The sequence below is a fragment of the Momordica charantia genome (assembly GCF_013281855.1).
Source record: "Momordica charantia cultivar OHB3-1 chromosome 10 unlocalized genomic scaffold, Mcharantia_2.0 BLBB01000010.1, whole genome shotgun sequence".
Lineage (NCBI taxonomy): Eukaryota > Viridiplantae > Streptophyta > Magnoliopsida > Cucurbitales > Cucurbitaceae > Momordica > Momordica charantia.
This window is the reverse complement of record NW_028275158.1, coordinates 17,844,481-17,859,474: the sequence shown is the minus strand read 5'-3', so window position 1 is coordinate 17,859,474 and position 14,994 is coordinate 17,844,481. Positions and strand designations below refer to the sequence as shown.

The following is a 14,994-nucleotide window of genomic DNA, read 5'->3' as shown; positions in this document are numbered from 1 at the left end:
CACATTTAAAAATTTAACCAAATTTTAAAAAACAAAGACAAAATTTCAAAAAATTTTAAAATTTAATAATAAAAAAATAAAAAACAAAATGATTATAAACCTACGCTTTCTAAAAAGTCCAAATGACAACTCAAAAATTTCGTAAACTATATTCGTAATTCAACTTAAAAGAAAAAAAAAAGTAGCCGTTACATTACTGATTACCCACCAACTCTGATACAGCAGCACAGCAACGTTTCAAAAGTAACGGTCAGAATTCAGTAATATAGCCGTTGGGAATGGGCCCTCCAGAATTCCACCCGCTTTATAAATTATACCCTTCTCTTCCTCCTCTTCTCAACTTCTCAAAAATCCGCCATTAACAATCTTTCCATTTCCCTTCCACCGACTGATTAATTTAATTATCCGACCAATAATTCTTGGAGGATGGGTCTGTCCATAGCCGCCGCGGCGCCACCGGGTTCGGCGAGCCGATCCCACCACCGCACCCACAAGATCTTCCTTTTCTGCAACTACGTGCTCCTCGGGGCCGCGTCGAGCTGCATCTTCCTCACGCTCTCGCTCCGCCTCCTCCCCTCCGTCTGCGGGATCTCCCTCGTCTTCCTCCACGCCATCACCATCGCGGCCGCCGTGTCGGGGTGCACGATGGTGGGGTCGGGGTCGGCGCGGTGGTTCGGGGCGCACATGGTGGTGACGGTGATGGCGGCGATATTCCAGGGGTCGGTGGCGGTGCTGGCGTACACGAGGACCGGGGAGTTTCTCGGGGAGATGAAGACGTACGTGAGGGCGGAGGATGCGGCGGTGATTCTGAAGCTGGCCGGAGGGCTGAGCGTTGCTATGTTTTGGTTGGAGTGGGTGGCTCTGACGCTGGCGTTTTTCTTGAGGTATTATGCGTTTGTTGAAGAAGAACAAGGAGGAGGAGTTGTGGGTTTGAGGAGGAGTTGTGCTAAAGTGCAGCAGGATGATCAGGATTTGAAGGACTGGCCATGGCCATTTCAAGTTTAGAGTTCTTCATTCTGGATTATTTATTGTTCATTTGATTGAATTAATTCTATTCTTTTGCTTTAGTTTGTTTATATGTTTTTTATTTTTATTTTGGGTTGATGATATTGTATTGGGATGTTGGAAATTTCTTAGGTGAAATCTTTGAATTATATACTACTAAATTCTTACGCTTTTCTTTTATCTATTCTCTCTGTTTCTTTTTTTTTTTTTTTTTTTTTTTTTTCTTTTAAGTATTGAATCAGAGAGGAGGGAGGGAGAGGAAAAAAATGGTGTTTTTGATGATAATGGGTTTCCATTCATCGCCTATATGCATCAAAATCTGATGATAACTCGATTATAAATCAAATTTTGTGACAATCTTACAATCATGACTCATCAAGTCTAGGTATTGGTTGTCTATGTTTAATTGTGGTTTTATTAATAGCCTTACAATTCTACAGACATGCGCCAAAATCCATTACTCATTAACATAAGAAGCAACTAGTTAGAATACAAAAGCGGTCTTTATCTTACTAGAACTTGCCATAAGAGTCACGACATTTTTACTTTTATTATGGGCAATACATTTTTACCATGATTTCATTTCTAGATACTTCAATTTTGTTTAGTCCAATTTACACCTAAAAGTGACTAAAGTGCATTTCCTTCGAGAATCATTAAAGGCATATCAATTAAGAAAATCATGGTAAAATACCTTCTTATTAAATTGCCACGAACTCCACAAGCTTGGTCACAAGCATGCATAGTAGTACTATATTGGAGTTTTGATATCTATTGCTCAAGATGGATACCTATGTTTACAAAGGTGTAGAGAGTTCCCATGGTAGTTTTGCTAGAAGTCCCTGCTTATTGAGTTCTCTTAATCCTTTCTCACTCATATCGCCAAAGTCTCATGTGCCAAAGTTTGGAGTCTTACTGGTATTTTAAGAGATGTTATAGTCGTTGCCCCTATTACAGTGTTCCATTATATATTTTTGCAAATCAAAAAATTGCATGCTACATTTGCAACTAACTATTAATTTCTTGCTATATTTGCAAGCAAACACAATTTAATTTCTATTATTTCAACCAAACCCTATAAACAAATTAAGGTAAAAGAAATAAATTTCGGATAGACGAAAAACAGTTTATAAACAATTTATAAGGTTTAATCAAATTATAAACTGGTTTAACCAAACTATAAACAAATCAACCAAAGGCCAAATCCAAACTAAAATTTCCAAATCATTAAATTTTTTTTAGTTCAACCAATGGGGGAGGGATTGTTCAAACTTCCAACTTTTGAAAACGTAAGTAATGCATTGATAGGTCGATCTAAGGTCGCCTCTGGAACCATTGATTTAACCTAACCAATACCAGAATTTACATAAATTTATGAGAAATCGGGCACAACCAGACCAAACCAGAACATCCAAAAATATAGTAATCCCACCCACAAGAAATTTCGGTGGCCAGAATTTGATGGATGATAACAGCAGCAACAGCCAAACACTTTTTACAGTGTATATATTAATGGCTCCAAATTTCAGTCCTCCCTCTCACACAATCCCTGTTTCCGATGGCCGGAACCCTCTCCACCACCGTTCTCAGCCCACTCTCTCATTCTCGCTACTCCTTCACTCCGATGATTACGCCGGTGGCATGCCGAGCTTCCGTCAAAGCCGATTCCGAATCCAGAAGATCGGCGTGTCCGTACGAGATTCTTCGGATCAAACGGGGCGCCTCGCCGATCGAGATCAAGTCAGCGTACCGGAGTCTGGCCAAGCGTTTCCATCCGGATTCGTCGCCGGAATCGGGAGGGCATTGCTTCATCGACATCCACGATGCCTACGCTATGCTCTCCAATCCGGCGGCGAGGTCTGCGTACGACTCATCGCTGCAGCGGCGGCGGCGGACGTTCGATCTCTATAGAAAAGAGCAAGATACTTGACATTTAAAAAAATTGTCTAAAATGACAGAAAATTTTGAAGTCTTCATATTTCCCCGAAAAAAAAAACAAAACAAAAAAACAAAACAAAAAGGTCACGAAAAGCCCAAAATCTCGTAAGCTATCTTTTCCCCGTCAAATTTGAAAAACGTAATTTTCAAATTTGTTGTGACTTTTTTTAAACGCCACAAGAAGCAAAAATATCTGAAAAACTAAATGTTTTCGGCAAAAAAAAGTGTCTAACCTTTCATGATGTTACAAAATTATTTTTGTAGTTTCCAATCTTTGATTATTTTAACCATCATGAGAAAGGCAAAAATTCAGGAAATCATTTCCTGACGTTTTTAAACATAATGAAAAACGTGTTTTCTTCAAACATTTTGTGATAGTTAAAAAAAGTCACAAAAAGTAAAACTTTTTTTGAAGAACTCCGTCTCATCCTGTGCAAAAAAAACGCGCCTTATCCTTTTATTTTAATTTTTTCGTGCAAAAAATACGAATTTTTTTTAATCTTTCGTGATATTTTTAACAACATCTTTTACTGTTCATGAGCGTCGCGAAAACCTCAAATTGTAAGTAACATTTACATTATAGACCATTTATCAAAGTAATAAAACAGTAAAATTTATCATAAATAAAAATATAAAATCCATTCTTTGATCTAATCTAATGATGAATTTTATTATATGGCATAAAATTTATATAAGATTTTCTAAAAATAAATTACAACGTGTTATTTAATATTAAAAAAAAGAGTTTAAATTTAAAAAATTAAGATATAATAATTTTAAATTTTAATTAACAATGAAAAAAGAAAGTAAGAAATTTAGTTGGATGGGAGAAAAAGTCTAAAAATGAAAATGGGGAGAGAAGTAAGCGAATATGTCCACTTTTTTTTAAATAACAATAAAAAAGAAAATACATTTAAAAAATCAAATAAGTAATCCCGTATAATAGTAATTAATAAGAGAGAATATAGCATTTACAGTAAAACCTGGTGGATTTAATTTTACTTCCAAAATATGTGGACCCCACCTAAATATAAATAAATAATTATATATATATATATAATTGTGTTTAATCTAAAAAATGAACAAGTTCGGATGAGAGGAGCTGACGTTCGAGGTTCCGATAAGACTAAATTAGCACTCTAATGAGCAAGTTATTACTTAGTCCGATCGATTGCTCAAGGTAAGAATAGTTTTGCGAACCTTACATAGGAGGTGAGGTTCTCTATTTATAGAGATAGACTCGAACAAGGTTTCTAATAGTGGTTTAATGGTTCTCCGACATTTTGGAAAATACGGTGTGTTGTCGGGGAACATCCTCGTTGTCTTCGCACCTATTGGGTTCTTCAAGGTTGGCTCGTCCTTGTGATAGATCGGCCAATACGTGAAATGAAGATCGACTCGACTTTCATGAGCTGAGCTAGTGAGACTTGATTCCCTATTGAATTACCTTACTATTCCATATAAAGTGTCCTTTGATGTTGGCATGTCACAAGCGACAAATGTCCTCCAACAAATTGTATAATAATACATGATGTGATCATATTTGGCACAACATTCCAAAATAACACCTACACCAACAAGGAAGAAGAATTTGAGGAAATACCCCACAAACGAAGAAGACTTCATTGGACACATCAACAAATTTTGACTATTTTGAAGGTCAATGAAGAACCTACTAAGGTCAAAAGGAAGCGTGGAGAGAGGTCAAGCAAGTGGCCCCATTTCAAGGACAAGCCTATCGACAGGCCACTTGCATGCAAACACCGCCAGTCGCACGCCCTGCGCGCGTGCGCCCCTGCCGCACACGCCAAACGTGCCGCTAACCTCACAGCACGCCCCTGTCGCACACGTCGTGTCACTAACCTCACAGCACTAGTCTACGCGCGCTCCCTCGCCCACGCCTGTGCCAGACGCCTCCGCTCGTGCGCCAACACTCCCTGCATGCCCAAGCGCCCACGCATCCTGCTGCCACCCGCGCACCCTACCGCCACCCGCGAGCCTATACTGCCACCAGCGCCCATGCTCGCGCACGCCGCACGCTCAACAGCGCCTCTACCGCGCGTCACCAACGCCCCTGTCGCCCAGCACCAACGCCCTGCTGCGGATCGCCAACACCCCTGCAGCACATCATGAGCGCCCCTGCCGCCCAATGTCAGCGCCTGCCCCAGCACCCAACACCCATGCCGCACGCCAAGTGTCACAACCATACTAGTAGAGAGTAGGTTGTGACGCCCACGTAGTGTGCAAGTGTCAGCGACAAGCACATGTCGCCCATCGGGCCATGACGAGGGCCGAGAGAGAACTGTCGTGATGCGACCAAGGAGGATGGTGCATCACCTAACACACCATATGGATGTGCTCAAGAATGCCTAGAGAAGGCATATGCAGAATGCAAGGCGAAGGCGATGTCAGTGGTGTCGGTGACAAGCTCAACGGGGGCCAGTTGGGGCCCGGGCCACGACCCTAGAAGTCGGGGTTCCGTCGAGAGTTTGGACGAGCGGCTTTAGAGTTAGATGCATATTAGTGAAATATGTAAGCACGCCAAGTTTTGTGTCAATCGGAGTTCAGACGTGCGCTCTACGTTGGCAAGTGACTCCTCGTCACTTTCGACGTACATGCCTGCCAGACTAAATTTGCCTTAGAATGTACCTTAGGGGGAGGCATGGTGTTGGCTCTCCACCACCCCTGGGCCATGTCAGGGCCTAAGTGAGCTACCCCATGGCACATGCGTGTGTCATGGCGAGAGCGAGCGTCTTGGGCGACTTCCGTCGAGGATAGAAAACTCGAGGACAGTGTCGGGCGGCACGGGTGTGCCAGCATTGCGCCTCGGTCCATGTGTTGGAGGTTACACCACGGGGGTCCCTATGCGGTACGGTATGCTTGAACGACACGACACGAGCGCAAGAGTCGTCGTGCCACGATAGTGTTCGGATGGCTGGATGTCCGGAAGGTCCCGATCATTAAGACAAGCACATGGGTCGGTTCTCAGTATGCGTGCCCAATTGAGCAGCGAAGCCCAATGACATCCCGATGCTCGGGGTGACATCTTAAAGTACCGGTGGGCACCCGGTAAGTGAGAAAAAGCTAGTCTTGGCCCGGTAAGCGGCAAGACTCATCCCGGTTGCCAAGTTTAGTTATTCTTTGTCCGGAAGTCAACAGGAATCATCCCGGCAGTACCCGGTGAGACCGTTTAGCCCGTTATTGACTAGTTTCTCGGCAGGAATGGTCTTAGAGGCGTCCGTTGGGCTCGATAAGCTAGTTCTGACATAGTTAAGCGGCATGAATCTCCTGGTTGTACCCGGTTGGCGTTTTAAGCTCGTTCTGGCCCTGTTATAGGTCAGAACTCATCCCGGTAAGGTCCTGGCTCATCGTAGGAGGGGGACGGTCGAGTGACCGAGAACCAAGATAGTTGAAAACAAGTTGCGACGTCGCGTTCAGAAGACCTTGGCCTAGAGTAGAGGCAAGGTAGAGCCGTGGGGCTTGGCCTAGTGTAGAGGCAAGCCGGCTAGAGTCGCGTTAGAGTTTAAATGCACGTACGGGCGACGTGCATTGCCGAGTCAAGTGAGAATTTCGCTGCAAGTGAAGCTCGGTCGAGGGAGAAAGAACCTCGCCTAAGGTCCGACGAAGCCACAAAGGGGCGCGAAAAGTGGATTGGAGCTAGAGTTCCTCGTAAGGCTGGCCATGGTCGAGCTTAGATCATGGCGCCGCACGGTTGAAAAATGTACGACCGTGACACCAAGCACGCCATACCCAGCGCGCAACGCCCATGCCGCACGCCCAGCGTGCCTGCCCCAGCACCCAGCGACCATGCCGCACGCCCAGCGCGCCCCACTCGGACGTCCATGCACGTGCACCACCCTTGCTAGCCATGCCTTGCCGCCCACTCCTCCCAAATAAGGAATGTCTCTTCTTATGATTTTGGTTTATTATGGGGAGATTTGATTTAGAATTTATTTTTGATGTATTGTTTTATTTTATCGAATTTAAATTTCATCTTTAGGCAAGTTTTATACTTTTTAGGAGTTTATCAATTTTAATTTTGTTTTTAATTTTGCTATTTTCCTTAAAAGGCGAAGGGCCTTGGCCTATAAATAAACTTGTTCCCCTCCATTGTAAGAGATCTTGGAATTGTCTTTGAATAGAATTGAGTTTCTCTCATTGTCGTGTGCAAACCCCCTTCAAATCTCGAATTCCTTTGTGTGGTTGAACTTAAGCCTTCGTGTTTGAACCCCTCAGAGCATGCTTGTTTGATTGGTCACCAAGCTCGTGGTGTGTTTCCGGCCTCGAGCATAGTGAGTAATTTATCTGCTCAAGGTAACGACTGCAAAGGTAATCCCTCCAACCTTGGCCTTTCAAGTTGAACCAACTATATGATTGGATTCAAGTGGCTTGAGGTTGTCGCGTATCAATACACCTACTTTACACCTGACACTAGTGTGTGGAAAATTTTACTACTACAGTACTATTAGAAATGTTTCCAGTAAAAGATTAGTTGCTTGAATTGAGGTAAATGTCATGAGGTGTGGAGCTTACCAAAAAACCAACAAGACCACACACCTTAAATAATATAAAGCTTTCAAATAAATTAACATGTATGGTTAGAAATACACAAGTAATAAATAATATAGGGATTTATGGTGTATTTCTGGAATCCTTCAAATCCATTGGATTCCATTAATCCACAAAAATAATTGATTATTAATTTCATCCCACTTTGGAAAAATATAGTTAAAGACATTTTAAAATAATTCTCCATTTTAAAATTTAAATTGAATATCATCCCAGCATTAAACATTAAAAAGTATATTTAGTACTTCTTAATAAATATATAAATAAATAAATATATATAGAAAGGGAGTCAAAATTAACATATACTCTACCAATTTGGTTGATTTTCGTTGGTGAAATTTAATTAGCTCTTCGATTCATCGAATCAATTAAACTTTGGTTTAGATTATATATTTATACAACATAGATTTTGTCATTTTGTTCCAAGGGAATTCTGGTTGCAAACTTCTGTAAACTCTTTAACAAAATATACAAAGTTAGTGTAGCTTTGATTTCCGTATCAATAATTATAAAAATGGATAGATGAGCTGAACTTTGTAAAAAATTTATAGGTTAAATATATAGGCTCGATTTATTATATATAGTTGTCATTATTACTATATAAACCTAGTCTTGTATTAGTATTTTGAACCGACCAACATGAATTTAGCTCAATGATAATTGACAGTTATTTTTGACCAAAAGATCATGAGTTCAAGAATTCAATTCTCTCGTCCCATTTGTTGCACTAAAAAAAGTGTGTAGAACTGAATAGGACAAAATGAAACATTCAAATTTAATGATAAAGACTTAAATGAGTATTTATGACATTTCGAGGACAAAAATAAGTTATTACATCCCCCACGGCTTGAGGAGGAATTACATCCCCCACGATGTGCCCATGCGAGCATGGTCTCAAAGTCGTTTTGGAGTTTGTTGATAACTTCTTTCATGTTGTCTGGTACCTCCCAAATCTCTACCGCGGCTTGAGGAGTCAAAGTTGTTGCTTGTCCCGCCGCAAGATAGTTCGGTTGGGCTTCCCCCATTGGTGGGTTTGACTCGGGGGTTTGCTGTGCTTGTTGCAACGGTGTCTGCTGCTCGTCCCGTCATTGGTTCACCGCGTTAATGTTCAAAAAATCGTGCAGGGGAGGATCAAATGTCGTCCTACGCAGCCCCAAGTTAAAGCATTTAGTAGTCGGCACCCGTTGTTGAACATTTTCCATATCTAGCCACCCGGTCGTCATCGATGCTTTCCCTCTAGCCGGATCTCTTGGGATGAACGACTGGTCAGTGGTGTTTTCCTCAACATCTCTTCCGAGGACTCGGGTGGACGGCCTGGGCACATCGTGGGGGATGTAATTCCTCTGCAAGGTAATGGTCAATTCTGCTATCTGTGCTCATATTTGGGCAACTCCCCCCAACTCAGCTCGGACTTCGTTCAGCTCTACCTACAGGCCAGACAACTCCTGCCTCATTCACCTAGCATTGCATGAATTGGATGCTCGTGGGAGATTCCTTCTCGAGGCTCCTCCCCGCATAAGTGGCGGACACCCCCACCCGCGAGCCGGCATGCGAACAGACGAGCGGCTCTCGCCGCTGGGAAAACTTTGGTGTGATGTCTTGTCCGCCATTGTTGATGGAGTAGAGTTTTTACTTGGTTACTTTCTTCGTTTATACACTGAGAACTCTCGTTCCCACTGACGGTGTCCATTGTTCTTATCAAAATAACATTTCGATCATCACAATAAAGTCTTTGAGAACACGCCAAGATGTATACCTGCAAAAAGGAGTTACGAATCCAGAGATTTTACCAGTCTCAATATTATGATTCAATCTCTATCTCTTAGTCCAGAATATTTCACGTACCTTCATCCTTCTTCTTTTTGGTATCTATAGAGTACAAGGGATAGCCGTTGGAGTTAGTGGGTCGTTAGTCAAAAGCCTACCACTCACTCCTATTTTGTAGGCAATTAAAGCTGTTCGTGCAAGTGAGGTGCGGGCACACCGTTTAGGCGCTAGATTGGGGGGGACGAGTTCAGCTAGCTAGTGACTAGTTCGTCGTTCTCCTGTGTCGACGTTCGTGGAGGAAGAACTGGGCTTAACCGTTTTGGCTTAATCAATCACAATGAAAATGAAAAAAGAAATAATAAATTTAGTTTGAAGGAAGAAAAAGTCTAAAAATGAAAATGGATGAGAGAAGTAAGTGAATATACCTATATTTGTTTTAAATAACAATAAAAAATAAAATAAATTTAAAATAAGATAAATAATCACATATAATAGTAATTAATAAGGTGATGTACCTTCAAAAGTAAAACAATCGCAGGTGGTGGATTAATTTTATTTCCAAAATATGTGGATCTCACCTAAATATAAATATAAATATTTAATTGTATTTAATCCTAAAAATGAACAAGTTCGGAATCCGCAAAGCTTGGATGAGAGGAGTCAACGCAGCACTCTAATGAGCAAGTTAGTACTTAGTCCGATCAATTGCTCAAGGTAAGAATAGTTTCTCGGACCTTGCATAGGAGGCAAAAATCTCTATTTATAGAGTGGACCCCGACGATAGTGGTTTAACGATTCTCCGATATTTTGGAGAATGCGATGTGTTGTCGGAGAACATCCTCGTGTTCTTTGCACCTGTTGGTGTTCTTCAAAGTCGACTTGTCCTTGTGATAGATTGGTCGATAGACGAAATGAAGATCGACTCAGTTGTCATGGGTTGAGCTAGTGAGACTTGATTTCTATCAATCGAATTACTTTACTATGTCCTTTGATGTCGACACATCACAAGTGACAAATGCCTCCAATAAATTGTATAATAATACACCTACTTTACACGTGACACACCAGGCGAAAGGTGTTGAAAATTTTCCTACTACACGACTACTTGGAGATTTTCCAGTAAAAAATTAGTTGTTTGAATTGAGGTAAATGTCATGACACGTTGAACTTACCAAAAAAAAAAAAAAAACCCAGCAAGACCACAGACCTTAAATAATATAATTAGCTTTCAAATAAATTAACATATCCTCCCTATCAATTTCGCTCGGTGAAATTTAATTAGCTCTTGAATTTAATAGAATCAATTAAACTTTGGTTTATAGATTATATATTTAGACAACATAAATTTTGTGATTTTGTTCCATGAGAATGATTTTGTCATTTTGTTCCCAGGAAATTCAGGATTTTTGAATATTGATAATTAATGCAAAATTCAGACCGTAAACTTCTGTGAACTCTTAACAAAATATATAAAGCTCTATCGTTTGAGTGTAGCTTTGATTTCGTATCAATAATAATAATTATAAAGATTTCAATAAAAATTGGTAGATGAGCTGAACTTTTAATAAATTTATAGATTAAATATGCTCTGTTTACTATAGGTTTTTTTTAGTTGTCATTATTACTATATAAACTAGTATTGTATTAAGTGTGTTGAACTGGTCAGAACTTAGCTTAATGATAATTGACAGTTATTTTTTACCAAGAGGTCATGAGTTCAGGTCTCTCATCCCACTTGTCCTTGGACTAAAAAAAGTGTATTGGATTGAATAGGGCAAAATGAAACATTCAGAATTAATGATAAAGACTTAAATGAGTATTTATGACATTTCGAGGACAAAAATAAGAAATTATTTAAAAATATAAAGATAAAAGAAAATAGAATAGATATAAAAGAATAAAATTCAACATAATTATTTGCTGCTTGAAAAATAGAAGGAATTTAGCAATAAAAATAAACTATTCCTGAAAAGCAAATATACAAAGGTATTTTTTGCTTCTCTTTTGAGTACATCAAATGTATGTGGAAATTTAGCAATAAAATGTCAAGTTTGTTTTTGTTTTTGTTTTTGATTTTAGTTTTACGATTGATTTAAATACAACCGTTTCCTTCTCCTTACTTTGTAACCCTGCGATGGAAAGAATAAAAATTAGAAACAAAGTTATTGTCATAATAAAAACATAAATAAATAAAAGTTGATAAAAGTTTATAATAAAAATTTAAAATACATATCAAATAAATAGGTCATCTTCGATAATACTTACCCGTACTTGAACAATACTTGAACTTTGTAATGCCAATAAAATATACTCAATATTATTGGTTAACCTTTTCATCTGTCAAATAAAACAAAATAAATATTGGTAAGAAATGGATAAAAATGTGGGGATCAAACTCAGAATCTCTAAGTTAAATGTATATGAACTCAAATTCACTTAAAAATCTAAAAATATATTTTATAAACAAAGAGAAAAAAATTTCACTTACTCTACGAAAATTAGCTATTAATGTAATGGAAACCCATCCATGAACATCCATTAGACTCTTTAGATGTGTATCTCCAATTAAGTTTTCTACACTGCAAAAGTAAAAGTAAGGTTCGTTAGATAATGTTTCTAAAATTTAGAATTTATTTGATGATGATTTTAGGATATAAACTAAAAATAATAACAATTTATGTCAATCTTTTCAAATTTGAAATTTAAGTAAAAATTTAAAACTAATTTTATCAGCTGAAAAAAAAAACTTTTTAGAAATAAAAAATAAAACCTCTGTCGATAACCATTTGCTTTTTTCTTTTTACACTAAAAATTGAATAACATACTAATTGGGTAAAAATTGTAAAGAATACCTGAAATAATAATCAACTTGTTTGACTATTTTACTACGTAATTCAAAATCTTGATAAGAAAGAGGGCTTGCTTGATGTATCGGTAACAATGCTTGCAGCCCCAAAGAAGAGTCGTACATGATTGTCGGAGGTCCAAACCCTAATAATAAAAAATAAATAAAAAGCTTTATAATTTAAGTTATTTTAAAAAAATAAAAAAGTTTAGAAATTTATTAGACATAGACTTAAAAGTTGAAAACTTAATTAGTAATTTAACCTATAACTTATAAACACAATGGGTCTTTGATAAAATTAAAATAATGAATTCGACGGTGTAACTGAGCGGTCGAAAAGTGTACCTTGATCATGAGGTGGAGGGATGATCGTGTTGGCATAATAATACCCATAGGGTGTCACTAGTGGCATGGGAACAGGTGCTCCATATTCCCAACAGCCAATGGCGTACGAACCAGCATACCACTCTCTGTTCTGGCCGTCGTCACCGCCGTTGTGGTAATGTCTCCGATCACCACTGCCTCCGTTTTGATTTCTAAACAATGAGTTGCATTGCCAGTATTGTTGTTGTATCATTGGTGATGGAGATGCCATTATATCCTGAGAATATAGTAATGTAAATATATGAATTAAAATTTTAAATTTAATCACTGTCGCTGCTGCTCTAATATCGGAGGCAGCAAGCACGATTTTGGAGCCTTATTTAAAGACTGCTATGTGGGTTAGTCTCCTTTTTAGGTTTAACAAGATTGACATAACCATTTAAAAGTTATATTTTTTTTATTTGATAAATAAAAAGAAATAAGCTCTAAAATAATATAAATTTTTTATTAAAAAAGAAAAAAAAAAGTAAAAGATAAAGTATTGTACTCCAATCTCAGAATTTGTAAGTATGGTTTTAGATTCAAATCAAATCTACCAAAAAAACCTCTTGTATAAGTAATATATAAACTTGAACTCATTCTCTACATTGGTAGATAAATATAAATTAAAATTGTTATTAAAAAAGAAAAAAAGAAAAGAAACTTCATAAACCTGTGGCGAAAAAGAGAGAAGAAAAATAAAACTTTGTATGTCGTCAAACCTAGAAGAGTGAAAATAATGCTAAGTTTTCTCTGGAAATTTTTGGGAAGAAGCGATGCCTTATTTAAAGAGAAAAAAATCCGTTCCCTAAAAGATTAAGGAATTATGATTATTTTTTAGTATAGGATTTTGAGTTACATTATAATATGAAATAAATCTTTTCTTGATTTTACCATTTATATTTTAAACATTTGATATTTTTTCCAATGAGGAAAAAGGTACGACCTTTAATTTTTTTTTTCAAATATTGCTTAAAATAAATATTTTTCAAATATTGAATACAAAAAATTTTCTTCTTTTTTCTTTTTCTTAAATTTCAGATTTTGGATAAAAAAAGTAATTTGAGAAATTTCACACCATAACATAAATTTAAAATATATATTAACAACTGTGTTCAGGTTTTTTTTTTAAATAAATAATTTTTAAGGTCGGGTCCGCATATTTAAGATTAAAAATTATGGTTAAAAAATACTTTTAGTCCCCGTATACTTCTGTTAAAGTAACGATCTAGTCCCTAAACTTTAATTTGTAACGATTTAGTCTCTTTACTTTCAAATTGATAACAATTTAGTCCTCAAACTTTAACATGTAATCATTTAGTCCTTGTATTTTAAAGTTTACAACGATTTAGTCCGCATCGTGTTTTTTTTTTATTAAATTTCTTATATATATAGATTGATAAACCAATGAGTGACCAAATATATTTATAAATTAGAAAGATTAAATTGATATATGATAAAACTTGACACTTAATTTTTATAAGACTTTTCACTATAAGGAATAAATTGTTACAAAATTTAAACTATGGGGACTAAATCGTTACAAAGCGACTAAAACTCATTACTTTAATGAGAGTATATGGATTAAAGCGTTACAAACTAAAATTTAGGGACTAAAATCTATCTGATTGAGTACTACCTGGGATGCTTTACAAGCGATAGACCAGTGGATCTAGGAGGCAAGGCCGCGCCTAAAATCATCCCAAGCGCGGCACCGGGTGGTAAAGAAGGATAAAAAATCATTAAAAAAAACTTTCGTTTCCCTTCTTCTTTTTGACCGGACAACAGGATGCGGGAATCGCCGAGGTATTTGTGCAAATCGGTAGGGATCAAATATGGCTTTTAACCAAAAATTATTTATTGAATTCCATATTCTTTTTTAAAGATTTTTCTTTTATAAAAATACATTTCTCTTCTCTCCTTCAAATCGCAATCTTCGACCGATCAATCCCAACCTATCTACCATTTCTGTTTCTTCCTCTTTCTTGTCCTTGTCTTCCTCAACCGCTGGTTTCTTGACTTTCATTTTCTGGGCAAATCTTTCTCCCATTTTCTTTGTCAGGCTTTTTTCTTCTCTCCCACAAACTCTCATCTCGCTCTCTTCTTTCATTTTGTGGGTTAGGCTTAGATGGAGGAAGAAGAAATAGAGATCGTAGATGGGTTTGGATTGATCTGGAAATTGTCGAAGAGTGCGAGTTGGAGGGGAGAAGAAAAAATGTGTTTTTAAAAAAGAAATATCTATGAAAAAAATGCCTAAGTCATCGATCTGTTATCTATTCAACGATGGATTAACAACAGGGACCAAAATGAACAACGATGGATTAACAGCACTAAATACACGGCATAAAAGTAGGAGGGAAGAGGCTATCATGGGCATGCGGCCATAGGCAACATGCACTGGACGAGCATGACCATGACATCCTCCCCCACTTAAATGGTTGACGTCCCTGTCAACCGACGTTGCTCGAACTTTGCGATCTAGGTTGATGCTGATTTCAGATCTTCTG

The 14,994-nt window shown here is 37.8% G+C and overlaps 1 protein-coding gene across 1 annotated transcript; it reads left to right on the top strand.

The window, feature by feature from the left end:
* Window positions 1-333: 333 nt before the first annotated feature.
* Window positions 334-1,185, top strand: LOC148208720 (uncharacterized). The gene has a single exon (XM_088118924.1). The coding sequence runs from the start codon at window positions 427-429 to the stop codon at window positions 1,003-1,005; it is 579 nt and encodes a 192-aa protein (XP_087975050.1). The 5' UTR covers window positions 334-426; the 3' UTR covers window positions 1,006-1,185.
* The last annotated feature ends 13,809 nt before the right edge of the window (window positions 1,186-14,994 follow it).

Coding starts and splice junctions, on each gene's coding strand:
- LOC148208720 (XM_088118924.1), top strand. CDS start 427: ATGGGTCTGTCCATAGCCGCCGCGGCGCCACCGGGTTCGGCGAGCCGA.